This window comes from Carlito syrichta, unplaced genomic scaffold (genome assembly GCF_000164805.1).
Source record: "Carlito syrichta isolate Samal-C Ts95f unplaced genomic scaffold, Tarsius_syrichta-2.0.1 Scaffold302986, whole genome shotgun sequence".
Classification (NCBI taxonomy): Eukaryota; Metazoa; Chordata; class Mammalia; order Primates; family Tarsiidae; genus Carlito; species Carlito syrichta.
Window position 1 is genome coordinate 94985 of NW_007247082.1, and position 26643 is coordinate 121627.

Genomic DNA, 26643 nt, shown 5'->3' on the forward strand with positions numbered 1-26643 from the left:
CCACAACGCCCCTGACCAGCAGGAAGTAGCCAGAAAGAGTAACGACGCCCCTCCCCATAAGAACAGAAAAGGTGGGAATGAAGGGTGCAGGAAGCGACCAGAGGGACGGCTCCCAAAATAGGACCGAGCATGGTGAGGACACACCAGACAACAAAGGCCCTAGGTCCCGGTTTCTGTGAGCACAATTTCCCGTGCACACGAATTTCAAACCTGCAAGCTTCCAATCCTTAGCCAGCTTTGATATGCGTCCAATAGGACAATAACACGGCATCGGCCCCACCCTACTCCCAAGCAGCTCCTCCAATAGAAACATAGCATGGCCCCTTCCGGCCCCTGTCAGGCTAATAAATACAGCCTACTCCCTGCAACTCTCTCTTGGTCTCTCTTTCTCTCTCTCTCTGTTGCTCTCTCCCTCTCTGCCTCTCTGCAGCTCTCTCCCCACCTCTCTCCCCACCTCCCTCCCACTTCCTCTCTCTCTCTCTCTCTCCACAGACCCTTTCCCTTTTTCCCTTGTAACCGCCGCTTTAATAAATCTCTTGGCCTTAAACGGGTGAGGAGTTGTTACTGGCGCCGACTTCTTTCACTAGGTGAAAAAAGTCAGATACAGAGGAACAAATAGTGCATGATACCACTTATAAAGGGAAACTCATAGAAGCAGAGAGTGAAATGGTGGTTTTCAGGAGCTGAGGGAGGGAAAAACAAGTAGGTATCAGTCAGTACAAATTTCAGTTACATAAGAAAAATAAGTCCTAGATTTCTAGTTTACAGCATGCTGTTTATAGTCAATACTATTATATTTTATACTTAAAAGTATAATAGGGAGTTAAGTCTTCTTACCAGAAAGAAAGAATAATAATAAATAAGAAGGCAGGAGAAAACTTTTGGGGGTTATTGGTAGATTTATGGCACAGATTGTGGTAATGGTTTCACAGGTATATACCTATCTCCAAGTCTACTCCCAAGCTGTATACATTAAATATGTACTTTTTTTTTTTAGTTGGAGTCTCACTCTATCATCCAGGTTGGAGTGCAGTGACACACTCACAGCCACCCCAGCATCAATCCGCTGGACTCCAGGGATCCTTCTGCCTCAGTCTTCCAAGTAGCCAGAACTACAGACAGTCACCACCATGCCTGTCTAATTTTTTTTTTTTTAATTGTAGAGATGATGTCTCACCATATCGCCCAGGCTGATCTCAAACCACGGCTCAGGCAATCCTCTTGCCTCAGCCTCCCAAAGTGCTGGAATTACAGGCTTGAGCCACCACTCTCATCCTGTACAATTCTTTGCATGTCAATCATACCACAATCGATTAGAAAGAAAGTCACTGGGCTCGGTGACTCAGCCTGTAATCCCATGCCTTTGGGAGGCTGAGGTGAGTGGATTGCCTGAGCCCAGAGGTTCGAGACCCGCCTGGGCAATTTGGTGAGACCTCATCTCTACAATAAATCAAAAAATCAGCCAGGCGTGGTAGCACATGCCTGTAATTCTGGCTACTCGGAAGCCTGAGGTGGAAGGATCGCCGGAGCCCAGCAGGTCGAGGCTGCGGTGGCTGGGAGTGGCCACTGCACTCCAGTCTGGGCGACAGAGTGAGACTCCAACTCAAAAAAAAAAAAAAAAGAAAGAAAGTCTATTTCAGTTTTCATAAGACATTGATATGTTTATAGAATCCTAAGAAATCCACATGAAAACTATTAGAAGAAATAACTAATAAATGAATTCAGTAAGGTATCAGGATCCACGATCAATGTATAAAAATCAGATGTACTTCCATACTTTAGCAATTATCTATCTGAATATAAAATTAAGCAAACGATACCACTTACAGTAGCATGAGAAAGAATAAAATTCCAATAAATAACAAACATTTCAGACTTGTACACTGTAAACTATGAAATACTGTTGAAAGTAATTAAATAAAATAAATGACTGGAGAGGCAACCCAGGTTCATTGAATCAAAGACTTAATATGAATTAACATAGCAATGCTATCAATACTGATTTACAGATTCAGTGAGATCCCTGTAAAAATGCCAACTAGTTTTTGCAGTAATTGTCAATTCTATGCTAAAATTCAAATGGATCCAGAATAGACCAAAAATGTTGAAAAGGAACAAGAAATTGAGATGACTTAGTGTTTCTGATTGTAAAACTTACTATAACAGTTGCAATGTTCAACACAGCGTTGTACTGGCATTAGTATAGATACATAGATTAATGCAATAAAATTGAGAGTCCTGTAGTACACATTTAAGTTTATGGTCAATTGAGTTGTGACAAAGAATGCCAGGACAATTCAATGGGGAACTAAAAAGTCAGTTAAAATATAAAATAGTTCTGGCACAAATGGATATCCACATTCAAAAAACAAAAGAAAACAAGACATTTGAACACCTATCTCGAACCAAACTTCAAATTTATTTAAAAAAAAAAAACAAGAAAAAATTATCAATATACTTACTTATTAGGAAAATAAAAATAAAAACTACAATGTGCTATCACTTCACACACTCCAAAATGACTTTTAAAAAAGATAAGAGAATAACTAGTATTGGCAGAACATATAGGAATTGGAACTCTCATACATTTCTTGTGAACATTTAAAGTGGTAAAGTCAATTTGAAAGCAATTTGTTAGTTTCCAAAAATGTGAAATATAGTTACATAATACAGCAGTTGTATTCTTAGGGATGTACCTAAAAGAAATGAAAGAAAGGGGACAAACCCTTTAGGTCCCCTTCCAATGTGGGAGCTTTTCTGTTCTCTCAATAAATCCTGCTTTCTCATACACTCAAAAAGAAATGTATCCACACAAAAACTTGTACATAAATGTTCATAGTAGAATGATTAGTAGTAGCCTGAAGTGGAAACAATCTAATGTATGCTAATTGAAGAAAGAATAAAAAAGTTCCATATTCATATGTTGGAATATTATTCATCAATAAAATGACAATAAAGAACTGATGCATGTTACAACACAAATGGTCATTTAAAACATTATGCTAAGTAAAAGAAGCCAGTAAAAAAAAGAACAAATATTGTATGACTCCATTTATTAAAAAAAAAAAAAACCAGGAAAAGCAAATTAAAAGTAAGATAAGAAATCCTTACACTAGAATAGCTATATTTAGAAAGACTGATAGAACCAAATGTTGGAAAACATGAGGCATAAGCAATCACTGCTGGTGATGTGGAAGTTGCTTTAGCAATTGCATATAATGGTAAAATACACCTAACACATGGTACAGCTTAACTCCTTAGTATTCATTCAAAATAAATTGCTGAACCCAGCTAGCTAGTCATCATACTTTAAAAACCCTTGACAATCAGAGTAACTTATGTTAGCCTCAAACAGTTCCAATGGCCGAGGTAAACTGTATCCTGGTCTGCTGGCTCCTCAAGCTGTGCCTACAGAAACTTCAGGAGTGCACAGAGACTTATTTCAAATGGTGTCCAGGGGAGTTTGCTTAGGTGTTCTATTTTTTCCCCATATTGTATTCAGGCGCTTGACTTGCTAATACAAACAAAATAATTTTCTTTTGAAATATGGCATCTTTATTCATTGGTTTGATAAATTGTGAGACAGGGCTTTGCAATTCAGTAAAAATAGTGGAAATAAAGATTTATGCATGTTGGAGTTCTAGAACTATCTAGCAAGAGGATGGGAAGTGAGGGAGCAGAGAGAGCCCTATTGATGGCAACACTAATTCTCTAAAATTCTCTTTTTATGGCTTGTAAGCCATGTCTCAAATAAAGTAAATAATTTTTTGCTTTTATTAGTAGTAATTGTTCTGTATATACATTTTCCTTATAAACTTCTTAATAATGAAGAATTGTCAATTACCAAAATCATATTTTAATATTATTATATTAATTCATCAATTTCACTTTTTAAAAAATAATGACCATATTTCATAGATAATAAGTTCAAGAAAAAATTTAAATATTACATAAACCTCCTTAAATTATATGCAAATTTTAGAACACAGGTTGATATAGTTGTTCTTTGTATCTATAGGGAGATCAGTTGCAGGACCTTCCCATGGATGCTAAAGTCTGCAGATGTTCAGGTCTTTTTGGCATGGTATTTTCATACAAATGATACATATCTTCCTGTATACATTAAATCATCTTTAGATTACTTATAATGCCTAATGCAATATAAATATTTTATAAATTGTTGTTACATTGTATTTTTATTTGCTTTTGGTTAGTTCTGTTCTGTTTTTTCTTTAGAATATTTTTGATCCAAGATTGGTTGAATTTTCAGGTGTGTTTCTAAGAATATAAAGGGATGATTGTATCAAAATAGCGTGGAAAACACTTGTATTTGATATTATTTGCTCAAACAGACAATAAATATTGGCCTAGGGTTATGAATGTATACCAACAAATAAGTGGACCCAGTACATTTTTAAAGTAAATGAGTGACTAAAGTCGATCATGTTTTCTGAAACCAGCATGTTTCTTTGTTCTTGTAGCAGAAGAAACTCTGTTGCTCAGTACAGTTGAAAATGCTGGCAGCAGATATAGCAGCTTTAGTCCTTGACACCCACAATAATCTGAATGTTGAAATTTTGTCCTCTGAGATGTTATCCAAACCAATGATCTTCCTGGAGATGATGAAACAGTCATATTTGGCTAAATAACTCCAGGACAAAAATTTCTAGGAAAAGGAGAACATCCAAGGTGAAATCCACCAGTACTAATTCCATTTACCTGTGCTCTGGAATAACTGATATACACCAAATAGAGCTGCAGAAAAGACCGCGAAACACAGGAATTGAACACTTGTTGACATCCAAATATAAAGACATTGAGATCTATACCTTAAAACAGAGAAAGTTGGAATTTACAAAGAGGAACACAGGAATGTGGGGTTTCAGCAGCAGAAGAGCAACAGTATGAAAAAACAGGAGTCATTGCCCACTCAACCTAGATAGGGCTCAGGTTGTGAATTCGGTTTGCAAGTGGTGGCAGGTAATAGTGAGATTGAATTTAGATTGATCAGGGTTCAGAGGAGTTTCCTTTTCTAGTACTCATCACCTAATCTAGCACAAAATTAATCTGACTGGAGAGACTTGAAAGAGGCTTTAGGATTACTGGGAATTCTGAGGATTTGGGGTTTGTACAGAAGTAACTCTGGCAACACTAGGTTGATTGGGAAAAAAATAAAGTTGAATTGCCTTGGATCCACAGATTCTGAGAGCTGGAAGAGCCTAGAATTTTAAATGGTGCAGGAAACACACTTTATACCCCTCAGCTTGAATTACCCTTCCAAGAGTCTCATTTCCAAAAGCTAAACAGAGATCATTAAAATGTTTTTCCATATATTACCAAAGTATGTAACTATAAAATAATTATCTTTGATGTATATCACCTTCTAAAGAGGAAAGGTCAAAAAATGTATAAAGTTTAAGTAACTAGAGATATAGTTAGAGAAGTTGGTGGAGTATACTTACAATCTCAAATCTCTTAAAGATTTTCATAAGGAAAACAGAGAAGACTTACTCTTTGAGTTGCCAGAATTATAATTGGAAAATATATGTAGAAATAATTTGATAAACAAAAGGAATTAATTTCCTATAGTCACTATGGGACTGGCTATCTCATGACTAAATGATCTTTAACATGAAGGTGTCCAAGCACAAAGTTGAAGACAAATACTGGAAATAATAGCATAAGAATAGATCCCCCTTTTTTCAGTCTAAGTTCTGAATTAACTGAGAAAATAAAACTAAATAAGAAAGCAGGAGACCAAAATACTACCTTTATAAACGATAAAATCCTGGTATTTGAGAGGATTGAATCAATTTCTATGGGCCTCTGAACACTAAATCTAGGAATCAGGCAGACCTGTTTATCCCATCACTGGAAGTCTTAGTCTACCAGTGTTTCCACTCCATGATGGGATATGTCCAAGAGCAGTTCAGAGCATGTGTTCTTTGTGGGCTGTCTGACTCCCAGGAGAGGGATCTGTGGCTGTCTCCATGGGAGAAAGGAAAGGAGCAATCTTTAAAAAACATTTCTACTCCCACTTTCATGAGGTTATTCCACAGGTCCAAATTTTAGATCTCTTCCTTTGAGAGTTCAACTGGGACAACTGCAAACACAAGATTTATCCCCAGAAAGCTCTTATTCCTAAACCCATGCCCAAAGAGTAACTTACTTTTTTTATTGCCCAAATTCTAAACTAATTGCGGAGTATACAAAAGATTAAGGTATCTTACAGATTAACATACCTTCTTTGTAAGTCAGTGGTATTGAATAAAGTAGCTTATGTTGGTGGGTGAGAGGACAATCTAATGATGAGCCCCAGCATTAGGCTAGCTTACCTACCCAATTACAGAACATGATGGCCTGCGCCCATAGAGACAGAGATTTGACTGCTAAACTTATCCCACATGGCATAAAGCAGTCGAGAGTAATTTAGTGGGTTGCCTATTTCTTAGATGGGAAGAAGTTTGGGGAATATACAAACTCAGTCACTGATATCAAATTTATACCATGGAAGCGTGGTGAGGAATAAACGAAGAGACAGAGAAAAGTCAGGGGCATTACTCTAATAAAGCTTCTTTCACAAAAAAGTAAACCTCAGCAGTTGAAAAACACAGCCCTCATCATCACCACCACCCTATTCCCGTTCTTCTCCATCATGCCCCAGTATTAACACTTAAATCATTCCTATTGACCCATTGCTATAAATAGGTTATAAAACATATTTATGTACATTAACTGTCATCTGTATCTCTGGTTATCTGGCAAGAAATAATTCCTACAAGTGTGAAATTATTGGGCCAGCAATTTTAAATTATTTGTACATATTGTCCAGTTGTTTTTCAGAAAGGATGAAGATATTTACTTTCCCACTACCACTAAATCACCACATTGTATTACAATATGAGAAGAAATAAACCTTTACTGTGTTGAGTTAGTGGAGTAAGAGCAGTGTTCAGTGCTTTACAATGTAAACTCAGCTGCAGTCCAAAGAAACAGGAATTATTTTAACATTACTTCAAAGAGGCAAAAACTGAATCTTTTTTTCTCTTATTTTTTATTTTAAAAATGTGGGATACAATTCAGGGTTAAGTACATAAGTGGTCACTGTACAGGTAAAGTGTGGATTCCCTTATTGGTGTTATGTGCCCCCCACTTCCCCTGGTATGTCACACTACTGCCCAAAAACTGAATCTTAATGAGGTTAAGGTACCTGTTGGGAGTCATACCCCTGACAAGTAGCTGAGTGGACACTCAAATTTAGGTTTCTCTGGCTCACTCACCATACTCTGTATCACAATTGAATTTGTTTCAGCCTAACTTAATTCCTATGCTTGCTGCCCAGAAAAACCAAAATTGACTACAGCCATTATAATGGAGAAAGGGTCTAATATCACAAAAGAGCTGAGCAAGTAGGGCTGGAAATATTTACTCAGTTCTACTTCCTCGAAAATTCAGAAGATAAAGTTTCTTTCTTTTTTTTTTTTTGAGTTGGAGTCTCACTCTGTCGCCCAGACTGGAGTGCAGTGGCCGTTCCCGGCCACCGCAGCCTCGACCTGCTGGGCTCCGGCGATCCTTCCGCCTCAGCCTTCCAAGTAGCCGGAATTACAGGCATGCACTACCACGCCCAGTTGATTTTTTGATTTATTGTAGAGATGAGGTCTCGCTGCCCAGGCGGGCCTCGAACCCGCGGGCTCAGGCAATCCACTCACCTCAGCCTCCCAAAGGCGCGGGATTACAGGCTGAGTCGCCAAGCCCGGCTAAGATAAAGTTTCTTAAGGGAACTTGGTGGACGGAAGGATGGGGGCTGTTGATGATATGGTGGGGTGTTGAGAATGTCTTCCTGGTGGTCACAGCGTTGCAGTCACCGGGCTGCCCTGCCAGCCTGGGACCCACATGGGGTCCAAGAACAGGTCCAAGGGTATAATGGCACTGAACCCCACAAGGTGACCTAGGGGTGCCTAATAGCCATGGAGCCCTGAGGAATGTTACAGCTCTTAGCTCTCCTATTTATGGCTTATGCTTGGAAAATTCCTGGTCAGGAAAGGTTACAGCTCTCTTTTTCTTGATGAATCCCAGGTTCTTGTTTCACGACTGAGAAAATTAAGGGTCAAGGACACCAAAGGGCGAGTAAGTCAGAGTTCATTTAGAAACGCAAATGTTAGCAACTCTGACAGCAAGAGGGAGGCTGAGAGGGGACCCAAGTGGGTTGTGGGGCCCCCAAGTGGGTTGTGGAGCCCCCAAGAGGGTTGCTGGGGCCCAGAGATCCACGGAGGCCTGGCTGGAGTATCTATATGGTACTTGGGGGTGTGCTGATTGGTTGATAATAGAGACTGAAAATACATTAACTTAATTGGTCAGTAGTAAGGACTAAAATGTGGTATGATAGTGTAAAGGGCCAAAGAGGAGGAGATTGAAAAAGGGCCAATTAAGAAAAGGTGTGTGAAAAAGAAAGTGAGCAAAAAAGTAATGTGTGTGACTTGTCTGGAGCCTACAGCTAGCAGCTGTTTCTCCAGATAAAATGGAGTCCTACCGGAGACCCACCCTAGTCTGTCTGCCTAACTGGCTTCTTGCTTACTCCTCTCTCATTAGAACCAGTAGAAGACTTCCTGGTGTTGGGGGGCAGTGAAGGGGTTGGAGGGGTGGGGAGACGATGGTGGCCCACCAGAGTACAAAGTCAAAAAATTCTTAAATACCATTCTTGGTTTTTAAAATAAATGTTATCTATAAAGCAAATCCCATGACCCTCAGGTACTACTCCCTAGGCTGTGAGCCATTATGGAGGTGGTGGAGGAGGAAGGAGTGGGGGGAGGTGGAGTCCCTAGAGATGGCAGCCACTTTTGTCCTCTAGCAGTCTTAGGTCTGTTGTTTAAAAGAGAATATGTTGACCATCTTTGCCTCTCCTCCAAGTAATTTTATATAGGTGGTTTAAGTTTGAAAAAAGATTTAGAGATGTCATGATGGTTTAAAGTCACAAGAAGGCCAGGCACAGTGGCCCAAACCTGTAATCCCAGCACTTTGGGAGGCTGAGGCAAGAGGATTGCCTGAGCCCAAGGGTTCGAGACCAGCCTGAGCAACTTGGTGGGACCACATCTCTACAATATATCAAAAAACTAGCCAGGTGTGGTAGGGCACGCCTGTAGTTTTGGTTACTTGGAAGGCTGAGGCGGACGGATCATCTGAGTCCAGCGGGTCAATGTGGGGTGGCTGTGAATGTGCCACTGCACTCCAGCCTGGGTGACAGAGTAAGACTTGGATTCAAAAAAAAAAAATAAAGTCACATGAGATATAATAGGTGAAGGAGTTAAGGATATGCCACCCCAAAATATGCCATTTTGACATGTTAATTACCTCAACATATGTGTACAATTGTCATCTTGGTAGAGCAATTTATATTCCTCTGGTTATATATCCAGGAGTGGGATTTCTGGGTAGAATGGTAGCTCGACTTTTTGGTTCTTTGAGATATTGCTACACTGCTTTCCATAAAGGATGAACTAGCTTACATTTCCCCCAACAGTATAGAAGCATTCCTTTTTCTCTGCAGCCTCACAAGCACCTGTTGTTTTTTCACTTTTTAATAATAGCCATCCTGACCAATGTGAGGCAGTATCTCATTGTAGTTTTGATTTGTATTTCTCTGATGATTAGAGAAGCTGAACATTTTTGTTGACTGCTTGTATGTCTTCCTTTGAGAAACGTCTGTTCATATTCTTTACCCATTTTTTAGTGGGGCTATGAGGTGTTTTTTTATCCCCCCATCAGTTCATTTGAGTTCCTTACAAATCCTGGATGTTAGGCCTTTGTCAAATGCATAGCTTGCAAATATTTTTTCCCATTCTGTGTGTTGTCTCTTTATACTCTTGAGGGTTTCTTTTGTTATGTAAAACCTTTTTAACTTGATAAGGTCCCACCTGTCAATTTTAGCTTTTACTGCACTTGCTTTTGAGGACTTGGCCATAAATTTATTGCCTAGGCTGATGTCCAGGAGGGTATTCCCTAGTTTTCTTCTAAGATTTCTGTAGTTTGAGGTTTTACATTTAAGCTTTTGATCCATTTTGAGTTAATTTTTGTACATAGTGATAGGTAGGGATCCAGTTTCATTCTTCTGCATGTGGTTAGCCAGTTTTTCCATCACCATTTTCTAAAAATGGTTTCCTTTCCCCAATGTTTGTTTTACTCAACTTTGTCAAAAATGAGTTGGTTGAAGACCTATTGTTCTATTTACAGATTCTCTGTCCTGTTTCATTGTTCTATGTGCCTGTTTTTTTTACCATGCTGTCTTGGTTACTGTAGCCTTGTAGTAAAATTTGAAGTTTGGGAGTGTAATGCCTCCAGTTTTGCTCTTTTTGCTAAGGATCACTTTAGTTATTAATATCTGGGATCTATTTTGTTTCCATATGAATTTCTGCATTATCTTTTCCAGGTCTGAGAAAAATGATCCTGATAGTTTGATAGGGGTTGCACTGAATCTGTAGATTGCTTTGGGTAGAATGGACACTTTGATGATAATGATTCTTCCAATCTATTTGTTTTTATCATCTTTGATTTATTAGAACAGTGTTTTATAGTTCCCATTGTAAAGGTCTTTCACCTCTTTGGTTATATGAATGTCAAGGTAGTGTGTGTGTGTGTGTGTGTGTGTGTGTGTGTGTTGTGAATGAAATTTTGGTTTTGATTTGGCTCACAGCCTGCTTGTTGATGTATAGAAGTCCAACTGATTTTTGCACATTGATTTTGTATCTTGAGGCTTTATCAAAGTAATTTGTCAGATTTTTGACAGACTCTTTAGGGTTTTCTAGGTATAGAATCATATCATCTGCAAAGATGAATATGATTTCTCTTTTCTTATTTGGATACCCTTAGCTTCTTTCTACTGTTGGATTATTCTGGTTAGGATGTCCAAAACTATGTTAAATAGGAGGAGTGACAGTGGGCATCCCTGTATTGTTCCAGTTCTTATGGGGGAATTCTTCCAGTTTCTGCCTGTTAAGTTTGATGTTGGCTGCAGATTTGTCATAACTCATTATTTTGGGGAATGTTCCTTCAATGCTTAGGTGTTTTTGAGTGTTTTTATCAAGAAGGGATGTTGAATTTTACTGAATTACTTTAGGTTTTACAACTGTTTATATGCTGGATTACATTTATTGATTTGGGTGTATTAAACCAGACTTGCATCCTATGAATGAAGTCCACCTGGGCATGATGGATGATCTTTGTTATGTGATGTTGGATGAGATATGTTAAGAATTTTTGCATCTGTGTTCATCAGGGTAATTAGCCTGAAGTTTTCTCTCCTTTGGATCTTTGCCATTTTGGGGTATCAGAATGATATTGGTTTCATAGAATGAGCTAGAGAGAATTTCTTCTTTCTCGATTGCTTGGAATACTTTCAATAGGATTGGTGTCAACTCCTCCTTGTAAGTCTTGTAGAATTCAGCTGAAAATCCATCTGATTCAGGGCTTTCTCTTTTTTTTTGTGGGGAGATTTCATATTACTGAGTCAATTTCTTGGATTGTTGTTGGTCTGTTAAGGGCTTTGATTTCTTCCTGTTTCAACCTTGTAAGGTTATACAGTGCCAGAAATTTCTCCATTTCCTCTAAATTTTCTGGCTTCTTGCATACAGATGTTCATAGTAATCTCTGATAATCTTTTGTATTTCTTCAAGTCAGTCGTAACATCACTTTTTCTATTTATAATTGTGTTTATTTAAATCTTATCTCTCTCTCCCCATCCCCTCCTTTATGTTTTATGTTTTATTTTTATTTTTTGAGTCAGCGTCTCACTCTGTCACTCAGGCTGGAGTGCAGTGGCATGCTCATGGCCATTGTAGCCTCGACTTGCTGGACTCAGGTGATCCTTCCACCTCAGCCTTCCAAGTAGCTGGAACTACAGGCATGTGCTACCACGTCCAGCTAATTTTTTTGATTTGTCATAGAGATAAGGTCTTGCCATGTTGCCCAGGTTGGTCTCCAATCCCTGGGCTCAGGCAATCCTCTTGCCTCGGCCTCCCAAAGTGCTGGGATTATAGACACAAGCCACCACTCCTAGCTCTTTTATTGTTAATCTAGCCAGAGGTCTGTTAACCTTATGAATTCTTTCAAAAACCAGCTTTTCATCTTGTCAATCCTTTGTGTGTGTGTTTCTTTGTCTCTATTTCATTAAGCTATAAACTTATTTTAATGATTTATATTGTTCTATTGATTCTGAGATTGAATCATTCTTGTCTTTCTAGCTCCTATAGGTGCAATGTTACACTGTTTACTTGAGATCCCTCTATTTTCTTGATACATGCATGCAATGTTATAAATTTCCCTCTCAGTGTCACTTTTATGATATTCCAGAGGTTTTGATTTGTTATGTACTTTTGTTTCAAGGAATCTTTTTATTTCTATTTTAATATCTGTATTAACCCAAAAGTCATTCTGAAGCATATTGTCTGATTTGCATGTATTTGTGTGTTTGGGGGGATTCCACTTGATGATAATACTTATTTTTATTCTACTGTGATCTGAGAAAATGCTTGGTATAATTCTGACCTTTGGTAATTTGTTCATGCTTGATTTATGTCAGAGTATGTGGTCGTTCTTAGAGTATATTTCATATGCTGTTGAAAGAATGTATATTCTGTACTTGCTAGGTGAAGTGTTCTGTAGATGTCTACCGGATCCCATTGGTTGAGTGTCAAGTTATAGTACCAGATTTTCTTGTTAGTTTTTTTTTTTTTTTTTTTACCAGAATGACCAGTCTAAGGCTGTCAGTGGAGTATTAAAGTTTTCAACTATAATTGTATGGTTATCTGTGTCCTCTCTTAGTTTAATTAGCAATTGTTTTTTATAAATCTGGACTATCCTATTTTAGTTGCATATATATTAAAAATGAATATTTCTTGCTGGTGGATTGAGCATTTTATCATTATGTAGTGTCCATCACTATCCTTTTAAACTTTCGTTGATTTAAAGCCTGTTTTGTCTGATATGAGAATAGCTTCTCTTGCTCTATTTTGTTTTCCCTTTGCCTAGAAGATCTTTCTCCAGTCTTTTACTTTGAGCCTGTGGGTGTCATTTGTAGTGAGATGGATTTCAGGAAGGAAGCAAAAAAATGGATCATGTTTGTTTATCCAATTTTCCATTTTATGCCTTTTGAGTAGCATATTAAGTTCATTCATGTTTAAGTTAATTATTGATATGTGGAGGTTTCTTCCTGTCATATTTCTGTTAAGAGACTGCTTTGTGTTATAAGTTTTGTGGTTGATTTGTATGATCTGTAAATTCTTCACTTGCCTGTGATTTTGTGATGAGTGGAACTGTTCTTTTGTTTCTGTGCTTAGAACATTCTTAAGTATCTCCTGAAAGCCTGGTCTGGAGGCAGCATATTCTCTTAGGGATTTAATGTCTGGGAAGGATTTTAACTCTCCTTCATTAATGATGCTTAATTTTTCAGGGTAGGAAATTCTTGGCTGGAACTGCTTTTCTTTAAGAATGTTCAAGATAAGACCCCAGTCCCTTCTGGCTTGTAGAGTTTCTGCTGAGAAGTCTGCTTCAGTTATGATAAATCTTCCTTTGTGGGTGGTCTCTCCCTTCTCTCTAACTGCCTTTAAGATTTTTTTCTATCATGCTCACCTTGGAAAGATGAATTGTTATGCACCTTGGGGATTGTCTTCTTGTGTAATACATCACAGGACTTCTCTGTGAAAGGGAAGTTCTTTTGGATGACATCTTGGAAAACTTGTTCTAGGGTGTTCTTAGTCTCCCCTTCTCTCTTTGGAATTCCAATCAATCATAGATTTGGTCTCTTTACATAATCCCAGACCTCTGGTAGGCTTTGCTCATTCTATTTAAGTCCTTTTCTTTGTTTTTGTCAGAATGGGTTAGTTCAATAATTTGATCCTCAAGTTCTGAGATTATTTCCTCTACCTCATCAATTATGCTGTTAAGGCTTGCTATTGTGTTTTGAAATTCCAGGAGATGAATCTTAATTTTCAGAAGTTCAGTTTGGTTCTTTCTTAGAATGACCAGGTCAGTTCTCGCTTCCTATACTGCTTTCATAGTCTGGATGATTTGCGTTGTCCACTTTCTCATTAATCTTTTTGAGTGTCTTTGCTGTCCATAGTCTGAATTCTATGTCGTCAGAGACAGGTCTTTCTGGATGGGCTCCATTGTCTGGGATCTGAGAAGCCCCTTTGTGGGTGTTAGCTCATTAAGGTTTTGGGGATTGCCAATGGGTTTTTTTGTTTGTTTGTTTTTTACTGGTTCTTCCTCATCTGTGAGGGCTCATTTATTTTTTATTTTTATTTTTGTAGATACAGTTGTTACTACTGCTGTAGCAGTGTGTATGTGTATATGCAATCTGATCTTCCTCCTCTGCTCTGCCTGTGGGAAGGACAGCAGTGGCAGAAAGCGTGGTAAACTTGGGGAGTACCATCTGGCACTACTTTACTGGTGCATTCTGACAAGTCCTTTCCCCCAGATCAGGCACTTTTCCCTCTCTCTGGAACAGATGCCAGGGTCCCTGGCTGTCCAAGATCTCTGGTGGCCCTCACCTCCACCCACATGTCTCATTGGCAGGATTGTCCAGGGGTCAGGAGGGGCACTGAGTGGACTTCCCCTTTTACTGAGGGATATAATGGAAGCAGCTGTCTCCTTTGGTGGAGAGTTGGTATTTTTCCCTCAGTCCACAGGTGGGAAGGGCCACCACCACTGCCATGCTGTGCAGAGGTGCCCCACCTCTTAGTTACCGTCCTGCTACATGGGAGGGTTTATCCCAGTGATCACAGGCTCCCTGAAGGCAAGTCGTATCGGCAGGCCTGACCTGGGACTAAAATGGATGCTGGTGCTGAAGAAATGTCCACAAAGTAGGTGCATTGCCCCTGCTGGATGTTGAAGAGGAAAGGAGAGAGGAGCACCAATAGTTGTGGGGTGCTTTCTGCAGAGCCTTTCTGGGGAGAGAGTCAGCAGACATTGGCACTGGGGCTCCCTGTGAACTGGGATTCCCCAGGCTCCACATGGGTCCTGCTGTTGTCTCTGTTCCAATTTAGGGCAGCCTTCTGTGCTTAGCTGGTATGAGAGAAGTGTGGGGAAAGGGTCTGGGCTGTCTCTGCCTTGACTGTGGCTGCAGGAACTTATGTAAGGTGTGTAGAGAAGAAAAGCTGTTGCTTTTATTCATCCCGAGAAGAAAAGCTGTTGCTTTTATTCATCCCTTCCTTTGCCAAGTATGCTCTCCTGATCTTGTGACAGGGTCACCTCTAGAGTTGTCTGGGGCTTGGAGCTGTCCATCCTCCATGTCTCCGGGTGACCATCTGATAAACCTCAGCTTGAATTTTCAGACAGACCTTCAAAGTCCTAGGTCTGCTCTTCTGTGTAAATTTCTTTGCTGAGAGTGGCAATCATGCAATGTCTTCAGTCAGTCATCTTGGCCCTTCCATCACAAGTAGGTTTTTAAAGGAAAAAAAAGAGGCAGTTCCAAAATTGCTTACCAAGAAATTATATTAAAATAACATAAGCTATTGATTGGTTATGCATTATTTTTAGTGGCACAAATTCCAGGAATATGAAGATAATGGGTGAGGTAGCTAGTCAGGAACAAAGTACCTTTAAACAGTTATCTCTGACACGTGTGCAAGGAAGGGGTATGTGTGACTGAAGTTTCATACTCATATCTCTCTGGGCCTGAAAATTTTTATACGTCACATAGCTCAGACAGCTCTGCTTTTCTTTTCTCATTTCCTAGTGTTGATGAAAGATGCCAGACTCTAAAATATCCAAGATGGTTTATTCTAAGTCAAATGTGAATGACCTTAGGCTTGTGACACTGTCTTCAGAAAATTCTGAGAATGTATGCTTGCCATGCTGAATTGTAGCTTAGTTATACACATTCTAGGAGGATAGAAGTTGTAAGAAACCATAAATCAATACATGTGAGATCTACACTGGTTCAGTCCAGGAATGTGAGGTATCTCTAAGTGGGTGCAAAAGACCATAGATAGAGTCAAATTTTTTTTGACTGACATTAGTCAGCTAGATTTATCTAAGGAATTTTGAAAGCAGTAAAGGAAATGGGCAACTTGAGGAAGGAGCCACATTTCTTGATCTGTAGATGAAGCTTTATGGGTGGTAGACTACTTCTGAAAAAGCAGGTGTCTTAAAAGGTGCCCAAGTCCCCAAAAGACAACTTAACAAGATCATAAAATACTTTGATTTTCCTTCTTTATCTGTTATGAGATGTTATGCCAGAGCCAGGCAGGAAAGTAAATAAAAAGAAAAAGTTTAATAAAAAGAAAAGGCCTGTTCCTCCAGTCCTCTTAGTTAGGACTTAAGCAAAGTTAAGAAAAAAGGTCAGAGTTTGGTCATCACTAAAAAGGAAATCAGCAGCTGACCATGATGGTTCATGCCTGCAATCCCTGCACTTTAGGGAGGATGAAGCAGAAGGATTTACTGAGCCCAGGCGTTAAAGAAACATAGTGAGATCTTGTCTCTACAAAAATGAAATAACCAAGTATAGTGACACATGCCTGTAGTCCCAGCTACTTGAGAAGCTTAGGTGGAAGGATTGCTTGAAACTAGGAGTTTGAGGCTGCATTGAACCATGATGGGGCCACTGCACTGCAATCTGGATGACAGTGTGAGACACCAACTCAACAAAAATAAATAAATACAAAATAAAATCAAAGAGAAATCTGATGGACAGCATGAAGGTCTTGCCCTCTAGAAATAAAATTCAGTCACTCTTTCAAAAAGTAGATATTTACTTTGTATCTGGCACTGTGCAGATAAATCAGGCCAATCCCTGCTATCTGGAGCTTATGGGAAGAATGCATATCTATAAGAATACAAAGTAAGAAGGTGGGTGCAGGAGAATGCACTGAAACAGCATATGCAAAGGCCCTACAATGGAAAAGAGTACTGTGCATTGCAGAAAATCTAAATATACAGTGGGTGAAATGTAGAGAAAATAAAGGAGCGAGGTTTGGGGCAAAATAAGCTTGAAGGTAGACCACATGGGGACTAGTAAACTACATTTAGGAATTTTAGCTTTATTCTAACAGTACTAGGACACCACTGAAAGATTTTAAGTAAAGTGTAAGATTTGGGAGGGGCATACACAAACATAGATTTGAAAAGGTCTCTTTGACTTTTCTGTGGAGGAAGGATTGGAAAAGGAGAAAAGGCCATGTCAGTAAAGCTGCCATCAATCAAGTCAGGTCGCAAGTGCTCCGTCTGGCCTGCACCACACGCCTGAGCAGGACAGACACAGGAAGAAGACTTGATTCCACTCCCGAGGAGCTCAGTCTTTTCTTCCACCCACATTTGCTCCTGTCCAGCGCTGTTTTGGGGAGATTCCCTTCTCTCCTTTCTCATTCATTCCTACAGGGCTGAAGCCTGATAAATAAACTCTGGCTTTCTAAGCAGGGATCTGCATTTGGGAGGTAAAAGATTACACACAAGCTCCCCCACTCCAGTTTTAACTTTTTAAAATTTCTTAAACTTCTAAAAAAAACCAAAACTCTAAATCGTTTAAAAATAAATAAACATTCTCTTTTCCAGCAGAAAAGCCAGGGTATCTCTGGATAACCTAGAGGTACCAGCCTGACCACCACTCTTCACACTAAAGTCACTGCAATGTTTAGAGTTCCTTCTCCCCCTTTTTTGAGTGGGGATCTCACTTTGTCACCCAGGCTAGAATGCTGGGGCACAATCATGACTCACCATAGCCTTGACCTCCCTGGCTCAGGCAATCCCTCCGCCTCAGCCTCCCAAGTAGCTGGGACTACATTAATGCACTACCACAACTGACTAATTTTTTTTTTTTTTTTTTTGTAGAAACAAGATCTTGCTATGTTGCCCAGGATGGTTTTTGAACACCTGGACTCAAACAGTCCTCCCACCTTGGCCCCCCAAAGTGCTGGGATTACAAGCATGAGTCACTGCACCCAGTTGCAGTCCCCATTTAAATAGCAAGTTACTCCATCTGACTCGAAAGATATTTTGATGTGAGGAATGTAAGACCTGTGAGAATAGTGGTTTATTCACCACAGCATCCCCATAACCAGAGCTTAAAAATAATAGTAATAAAATAAGAGACTGACATTACAAATCAGACATTTCTTCCCTTTTAAAATTGATTTTCCTAAAGCTAAATGCAGAATTTTATAGTTTTTGAAATTAAATATAATTTTGATAGAGTCAAATCAATTATGGCAGATAACTTCTTGGCTTTAGAGTCTCTGAATAAAAAAATTAGTTCTCTTTACCAAATCGGATAACCCTTTAAACAAAACTTTTATTTGAACCACTTAATCATACATTTGTCAAGAACAATGCCAAGTATAGAGCAAAATAATGGAGTCACTGGAGACATGCCTCCAGGTTGTCATGGTAGCATAAACTACTACAGGTTTGTCAAACATACATTTCTCCATATTTCCCCGAGAGATTTTGATCTTTATGGAACACCAGTATGAATTTTTGTGTGCTGGGCCCATCACATAATTGGTCACTAAGAGCTACTTAATTGATTATTTGATCAGTAGATTCTCTTAAATCTGTTGATCAATTAATCTTGAAAATACAGGCAAAGCAGTAAGTCTAACATGATTTGATCTTAGTGAGGCACACTGGGTTCTGCCATTCCCCATTTGTCCCTCCAAATATTTGCAGAGGACCCTTTAATAAGCTGTGAGTCTTCTTTGACATTTAAGTGTATGTGGGTGTATGTTTGCATCCCTCCATTTGCCCACCTTGAAGGGAGTCCCATTCCCTCCTGCCCTCCTGTCCCTCTTGCCCCTCCTGTCCCTCCCATGCCTCCTGCCTTTCTTGCCTAGGCTCCACAGCACTGCAGCTCCTTTAGGGACACAGCAGTCTTTCTCCCAGACAAGTGGTTTGAGGCAGTACTCTTCTACGGACCAGGCCCTCTCTATTTTCCTGCAAGTACAGATTTCCTCTCATCCAGACCAATCATCTCTTCCTGGACCCAGCCAAACCTGTTACAAAAGAGAGAAGTGCTGTTCCCCAAATTCTGTTTAATAGCAACATCAATGGATTGAACATGGCCCAGCATCTGCTACTTATTGGATTATACTATTCCTCTGCTTGGGCCCTGTCTTCTCTCCTTTTCTAACAAAGTCCCACTTACTCTTCCTGCTCAAATCGAAACTTCTTTAACAAGCCTTCAATAATATTCCCACTCAGTATGTTGTATTCCTCCTCTAAACCTCACATCAGCATCATATAAAGGTTTTAGAGGAAGAGGCTTGCCTAAATTGGCATCTAAATTATTTGCCACAAGTAACAAAACGTTTGTCTGCTCTGAGCCCTGATTATTTTCTCTGCAAAATATAAGAATGCCATGAGGATGAAATACATAATAAAATGCTTTGCAACTATTTAGCACTCAGATAAAAGTGACTATGAGTATTACTTATACCTCCTGCTGTAATTAGGCTCATTTGTGTTACAGTGTTTATAAATCATCTTTGCTTCCTACCCCTCCTCCACTGTGAGAAACTTGGAAAACAATCTGACATTCATCTTTAGAAGCTCAACCTCAAAAGGGGGCTGTGATGAAGAGTATTTATTTATTACTAGAAAAACTGACATTTTCTAGAATTCTGTGTTGTCCAATCCAAATCCATTAACCATATGTGGTTATTTATATCTAAATTGTAACTTAAATTTTAAAATGTGTTCTTCGGTCCAACGGGCTACATTTCAAGTGCACAACAGCCACATGTGATTAGAATGGTGGCTACCATTTGGGACAACACAAGTATACAACATTTCCATCATCACAGAAAATTCTATTGGACCAAGCTGATCTAAATGCTAAATATAGTGACGTACTGTCCAGTGACAGACAGCTCAGATTTCCAGCCGCTCAGTCAATCCCCCCATGCTAAACACTCAGGCAGATAGGGTCACACAAAAGATAATATCTAGGAATACCATTAATGCTTTACTCCTTGTCGCTGAACATAAACAAGCGGTGGAAGATGCTGAACCCTGCCCCACTGCACCACCTTGTGCCCTACTCTTGATATTGCACAAAGTGAGAAGAATACTTGCAAATCCACAGAAATCTACAGAAGGAATGTCGTGGGTTTACACAAAACAAATTCCTAAATATAATGAACTTTCTGAGTTGCTACTAAGGTCAAGAGTTAGAATTGAAAACAGAGAAAGGTTAGGCATTTGAGGAGTCAGATCTAGGTTTGATTTTCCACTTCTCATCGTACTTACAGATCTCTCCATGCTCTGAATTCCTGACTCTCTGAAAATCATGAGTTGTGGGTGTTCACCAAGGCATTTTATGCTTGACTCATCTCTTACTGACCATAATCACATAGCTGTGGTGTGTGAACTATCACCCCCAATCCCAATCCTCACAAAATTTTCATAATCTCTGTCATTATTTCCATCAGTTTAGGAAGAGAGACTTGAAGGGAGAAATTTGCCCAAGGTCACCCAAATAGTAGGATAAAGAGTAGAAGATCAAACCTAGGTCTGACTCCTCAAATGCCCCTCTTTTCTGTTTTCAGTTCTAGCTGAAACTACATTTGAGGGAAGGAGTCTGAACTCCACCTTCTCTAAACCAAGAAAGGAGTAACCCAGAGCTGGGAGGGGAACCAACACCTCAAAGTGATAAGTCAGTGTGTGCGAAGAGAATGCTTTCACAAACAGCACCTTTCTTTGCCCAACATCCATTTGCTGAGTGATAATGAGTAGTGGTGATCAAATGAACAGAGAGAGTCCCAAGATTCAGAGAGGATTTAAAGAGTAAAGAAATTCAGAGAAAGGCATCCACATAGAGATGTAGAACTTCAGAGATTTATAGAAAGACATAGCATTTTGGGAAATTTCACAATATTTCAGAGAGATAGTTACAGTGCTCCAGAGAAAGCTTCCAAAAATTTCAGAACTGTAGATACTCGTGGATTTTTCAGAGAGAAAGAGAGAAGTTGGGAGAGTTACACAAAGAACTGGAGAAAATTCAGAACAAAGTTGTTAGCAGAGAAAAAATCAAATGGGGTCAGAGATTTTACTGATGCTCTGGCTTCTACTTGCCAAAAATGTCTCAGAGAACATTCCATACCTTGCTGTAAAATGAAAAGCCCAATGAGTCCCTCAGCTATCTACAAATACAGGTGTTGTATGTGCAAGTTTATCTTCATGTGCAGAATGAGAAGGGGTAGGAGGGAGGAGAGAAAAGACAGTCACCTAGTGGTTTGCCTCTTTGCCCCTGAAAAAACGGAGGGACGGAAGATGCTGAAGTGCGTCCTATTCCTCCCCTCTGTGGCCATCTCTTGTACTGCGCATTCTGCCTTCCAGTGTCCACAGACCTAAAGGGTCCTGAATTACCTGTCCCGCAAGCCAAGAATTTATAAGATAATTCATATGTGAATCTCTTCCCTCTCTGAATTTCTATCTTACTTTAATGAGTTGTATTTTGTGCATTCATTCTGCCCTTGACAGTTACCACCGAGAATGCACTTCCCAGGCATCCCAAAGTGGGCAGAGTGCCTTATATTCTTTAATATTAATAACCATCAAGCCAGGTATCCTGAGACAACGAGCCTAAAGAAGTGTAGTTGATCATCTACAGACACACAGTGAAGAAACTGAAGTGTTGTAATTCAAACTCGTGTTTGTTTTATTTCAAATCCCTTATTTTTTGTTTCTGATTCTAAGTTCTCCAGCTAAATTTCCTTAAGGGAAATAATTCAGTTTCCATTTCCTCTTCCCCAATCCCAGGCCAATTACAGGGTTGGATACATAGTAGTAGTTTGGTGAATATTGATGATTAAAAACTAATTGATGGCTGATTGATTATTTCTTTATTAACCAATTTCAGTGCCCGATTAGAGTCAGTGACTGGCTAGAATACCACTCCAGGACATGCCAAATGGTTTTCCTTAACCCTAACATGCTTGGTGAGGCCACTGAGAAGTTTTCCACCCCCACATGCTGCATGCTATGAAAGTAATTTTTCCTCACCACCCTTGCCACATCAAAATACAGGGGAGCCAGGAGCCCTAAAGAAATGAATGAACTTTCAGGGATAACTCATACATAAAGGAAAGAACAGGTGAATGTCATAGTCCAACCAGAGGTACAAGAGGCAAGTCCCTCCCTTGGTACAATTTCCCCATTCCAGCTGATGGGACATGATTCCCACAGCTCCTCTCAGTCTTCGAGCTACAGGTCAATTTCAGGTGCTGCATTTGGTGTGACCCAGAGGTAATGGTGCCAGCAGAGATCAGAGCAGTGGAAATGGGCTGGGAAGGCATCCAACACAGTGTGGTGAAGGAGAGGGGCTTGGGAGTCGGAGGCCTGTGTTCAAGTTTTACCTTGCCACTCACTCACCATCTGATCTTGGGCAAGTGGCTGGAGCTCTCTGAGTTCCACATGAAAAACGGGAATCGTAACTTACCTTCCATGAGGAGGGAACTGAAGCTTTCTGATTTTAAAGTCTGTGATAGTCAGCATGCTACAATAACACACCAAGAAAAAATAATAGCCTTCTCTTAAGGTCTTAAACTCAGCCCAAATTCTTCAGCCCCATCTCCTGCCCCAGTTAGAGTACTAGAGTTGGAGGGAAACTAAAATGGCATCTCTTGCACCTTGAAGTCTTAGTTTCTCATCCTCTGGGCTCAGAGGGCTGCCTATGCTTACAACTCTTGCATAATTTATTGCATTATACTCTAAAGGGTTGTTTAAGCATCAGTCACCTCCCCAGTCAGACCCTGAGGTCCTTGAAAGATATTAGGTCTGGTTTCTCGGAGTTTCCAGTAGCTACCACACATACAGTGAATGTCCGCTGAATGCTTGTTCAGAGAATTATGAGAAAAGAACCCAACTTCCACCATTTCCCAGAAGCCCTGGAGCAGGATGATGGAAAGGAGAAGCACTTACCCTGTAGCCGGAAGCCATAAACTCACTCTGAGACCTTCAGAAACTTGCTGACTCTTCCTCAGTTTCTTCAGCTGTAAAGTGGGCATAATACCCCATATTCCCAAGTACTCCACAGGCTGGAGGGTGAAGATAATAAGGGAATGGTGTGCTATTTAGACTATAAAGGGTGTTATGACTGAAACTTCTAGTTTCCTCCAGCATCCATTCTTCTCTAAGTAAAAAACAAAAACAAAAACAAAAAACAAAAAAAACCCAGATGTTTGAGAGGGCACAAGGCCACCCAAAATAATGAAAGCATTTCCCATCCTTCTATGCAGCTAGATAGGACCACATGACTAAGTTGTGAGCAGCAGAATATTAGTGGATATATTTTGTGCAATTTCTAGGAAATATACGCTGGAATATAGAGGCAGTGGTTGGAGTTTGAGCAGCCATGTTAAACAGTGAGATGGAAGATGGTAGACAAGCATGATAAAAGGAGCTCAGGTCCTTTAAAAACTGTGAGCTACACTACCAGCCCTGTTCTGTCACCTCCAGACCTTGCTTAAGCTACTTTTAACTTGGACGTAATACCAATTGATCTATGTGATTCTGCTAATGACAATTTACACTGGTTTAGACTTTTATACTTCATGAAGAGCTTTCATGGGAAAGAAGGAAATTATGTAATATTCATTCATTCTTTTAGTTGATAAAATAATAGGCATCACTGTATGCCAGGCCCTGTGCCACGTGCTAGGGTCAGAAATGAATCTGACCATGCCTCTGCCTTCCACCAGTTCACCACTAGCAAGGGTTCAGACAAGCATTTGCAACACAATGGAGAGGTGTTACCATGGAAGAAGCATGGGCAACCCTGGGCTCCATATGTCCCAGAGTCTAGGAGAGGGCACGATGCTGGGGAGGGTTGGGGTGGTGAGCCTGAGCCGCGAACTCCCAGTCTCTGCCTCTGTTCACTGATCCCAGGATCCCCTGAATCTCCTCAGCCCAATTCCTGTGAGAGGCAGCAGGGAACCTGGGGCCTGGTTATTTTCTCCCCAGCGAGGGTCAGGTGCTCATCAGAGAGCTCTCCAGAGCCTTGATGAAGTCTCTGCTTTCTGAAGAGTGTGTGATAAGGTGGGGTAGTATAGACCCAGGAGTGAAGCCACCTTCAGCCCCATTTGGGGTCTCTTGGGGCTCTGGGATTAGTCAGGACCAAGTGGCTGTACTGTTCCAGGGTGAGTACCTGTGTGGAGAAACCATCTTACCCACATGTGAAAACAGTAAGAACAGCAGCAAATCCTACTGGCCAAGCATCCCTGTGCCAGGCCAAGGGATTGTGCTTTACACCCATGCTTTATACTTCAAGATGACTCTGTGAGAGAAATAGAGTCCCCATTTCACATTTGGAGAAGATGCAGCTGAGGGGGAAAGGAGGTTGCCCAGCCTCACACACGGACCAGGCTCGGATCCAGGGCACTTGACTTTAAAGCCTGGAGCCTTGAACTCTTGCTCTTCTTCCAGCTGAATCTCACCTTCCACACAATGCTTAGGATCCAAGGCTAGAGGGACCTTGCAGATGATTGAGTCTATTGCACCTGGAAGCTCCAAGGTCATTAGAAACAACTCCAGACATCTCAAAGCACAGATGCAGAAACAGGCCCACAATGGCATGGAGACGTGTCCTGAATCACAAACGTGCTGCTGGCAGAAGCAACACTCAGTTCCTGCTCCTCTGGCTCCTGGGCCAGACCTCCTCCCCACACCTCTGCTACCATCTGTCATGTACACTCAGTTGTTTCCTTCCCGGATGAGCTCTGGGTCCTCATCAAAATAATGGCTGCAGAGAAAATGTTTGATGTCAGGTACCCATCACCTACTTGTCTGTCCTTTCACTGAGTCCTCAGGGCGCCCCAGATGTGATGGGTATCAGGTCACAGGTACCCATCTGGGGTGGCTGCTGCCTAGAGGAGCTCCCTGTCTAGTGGGGGGCAGGCAGGAACAGTGCAGCGTGGACAGTGCAGCAATGGGCCTGGAGCACACAGTGAGAAGGACTCACCTACCTGAGTATTAGGGAAGGTGACAGATGAGCAACCAGAGGAGAGGAGGGAGAGAAGGAAGTCATCTATCAGTCAGAGGATTCCCAGGGCCCCAGGAAGATGCACCCCAAATCACCAGTCACATTGAAGAGGAAAATGGGGAGCACACAGGGTTTGTGATGTTTTAGAAGTCCAATAACGCTTCCAAGGAAGAACTGTGGTGGACACAGTACTCACAAGGACCTGGAGGTGAGGGAGAGTAGAGCACCTCCAGGAATGGCCCATGGTTCAGCTCAGGAGCAAGGAAGCACAAAGAGGATTCTGATCCAAACTCCGAGGCACGTGGGAGAGGGAGGTGCCCCCATGGGAGAAGGCTGCTGAGGAAGACAGTCCTATAGTACAACCTGGGTGAACATGGTGGTGTAGCAGGGTCTCAAACACCCTTGACCCTGACTGTTTCTCTGCAGCCTTTTATGTGCCAGAACCTGGACTCCTGGAGTCTATCACTCTACTGGAGTCACTTTCCAAAGGCCCCCAGCTTTAACTGTCTTCTTCCTGTAAGCTACAAGTCCTTGGAACACGTAGAAAGTTCTGCCACAGACCCTCTGAAGCTCTTTTCTCTTGATTTGGTGAGAGACTGAAAGAGCCTGAAGGTTTCCCAACTGAGGACGAGGTTGAGAGGGTCAGCCATGTCACTCCAACAACTCTTTTCAAAACAAACTGCCGCTTCCTGCTTGAGTAGCCATGCTTTTACAGTCTGGAGGTAGATGATCCGGGGGGGTGACAAAACGGTTCCTCTGAGAAGCTGTCACAGAGACAGGATCTCATGCAGACAAATGAGAGATTTACCGGGGGAAGCAACTGAAAAATAAAATAGGGAAGCAGGGGTAACAGAGGAAAAGGAGGGAAAGGAAGGAGGACTGGGCAGGAGTCTCAGATTCTAGCTCAGTTCTAAGGAAGTTTTACACCCCCTGCAGGAATAGGCCTGCCACTGAGGAAGAGCAGTTAGGGGAAGTGACTTCAGGGTGAATGCAGTGTTCAGTCCTGAGGGATAGTAGCTGGGACAGCAGGCCATCTGAACTGGGTGAGTTTCCATGGCGTCACAGCATGGCCCCGGGTGTCTGTCTCACTTCTAGAATGGCGGGACCAGGCACCTGTGCTATTTGACTGAGGCCCAGTTCAGCACCTTGTTACGTATACAGGATCTCAGTTAGTCTTCACAACTCTTTAAAAGGTACGTGTTAGTCTCTCATTTACAGATGCAAAATATGAGACTTAGTGAATGAAATAATTCTCCCAGGCCCTCTTAGCTAGTGAGCAGCAGAGCCAGGGCTCACGTTCTGACCTCATGCTATGGCACTGCTGCTTTCCTAACCCTGCCACCCAGGCCACACCATGGGCCGGGTGTCACGGATACTGGAATCCTGCTGTGAGCTCAGGAGACAGCACTGCCTCCCGCACTTTGCTGCTTGTGAAACATTTCACAATCACAATTTTATTTCATCCTCCAACAACCTGTGAAGTAGTTATTATCTCTATTTTATAGAAAACAATGAAGAAGAAACATGAAGTGCTTTGTCCCCATCAGCCTGCTAGCAGATGGAGGGGACTATGTGAACCTGGGCTCATCTGATTTGAAACTGAGCACTCATCACTACTCCATGATTTCTTCCTGGACAAACTACCGAGAGAGAGAGAGAGAGAGAGAGAGAGAGAGAGA

The 26643-nt window shown here is 41.0% G+C and overlaps 1 protein-coding gene across 1 annotated transcript in view; it reads right to left on the reverse strand.

Moving 5' to 3' along the window:
• LOC110595579 overlaps positions 1-26643 on the reverse strand; it is an 82663-nt gene that overhangs the window by 53090 nt on the left and 2930 nt on the right. Inside the window, exon 2 of the mRNA XM_021711986.1 lies at positions 4720-4829. Coding sequence (XP_021567661.1) covers positions 4720-4829 — 110 coding nt within the window. The remainder of the gene's footprint in view (positions 1-4719; positions 4830-26643) is intronic.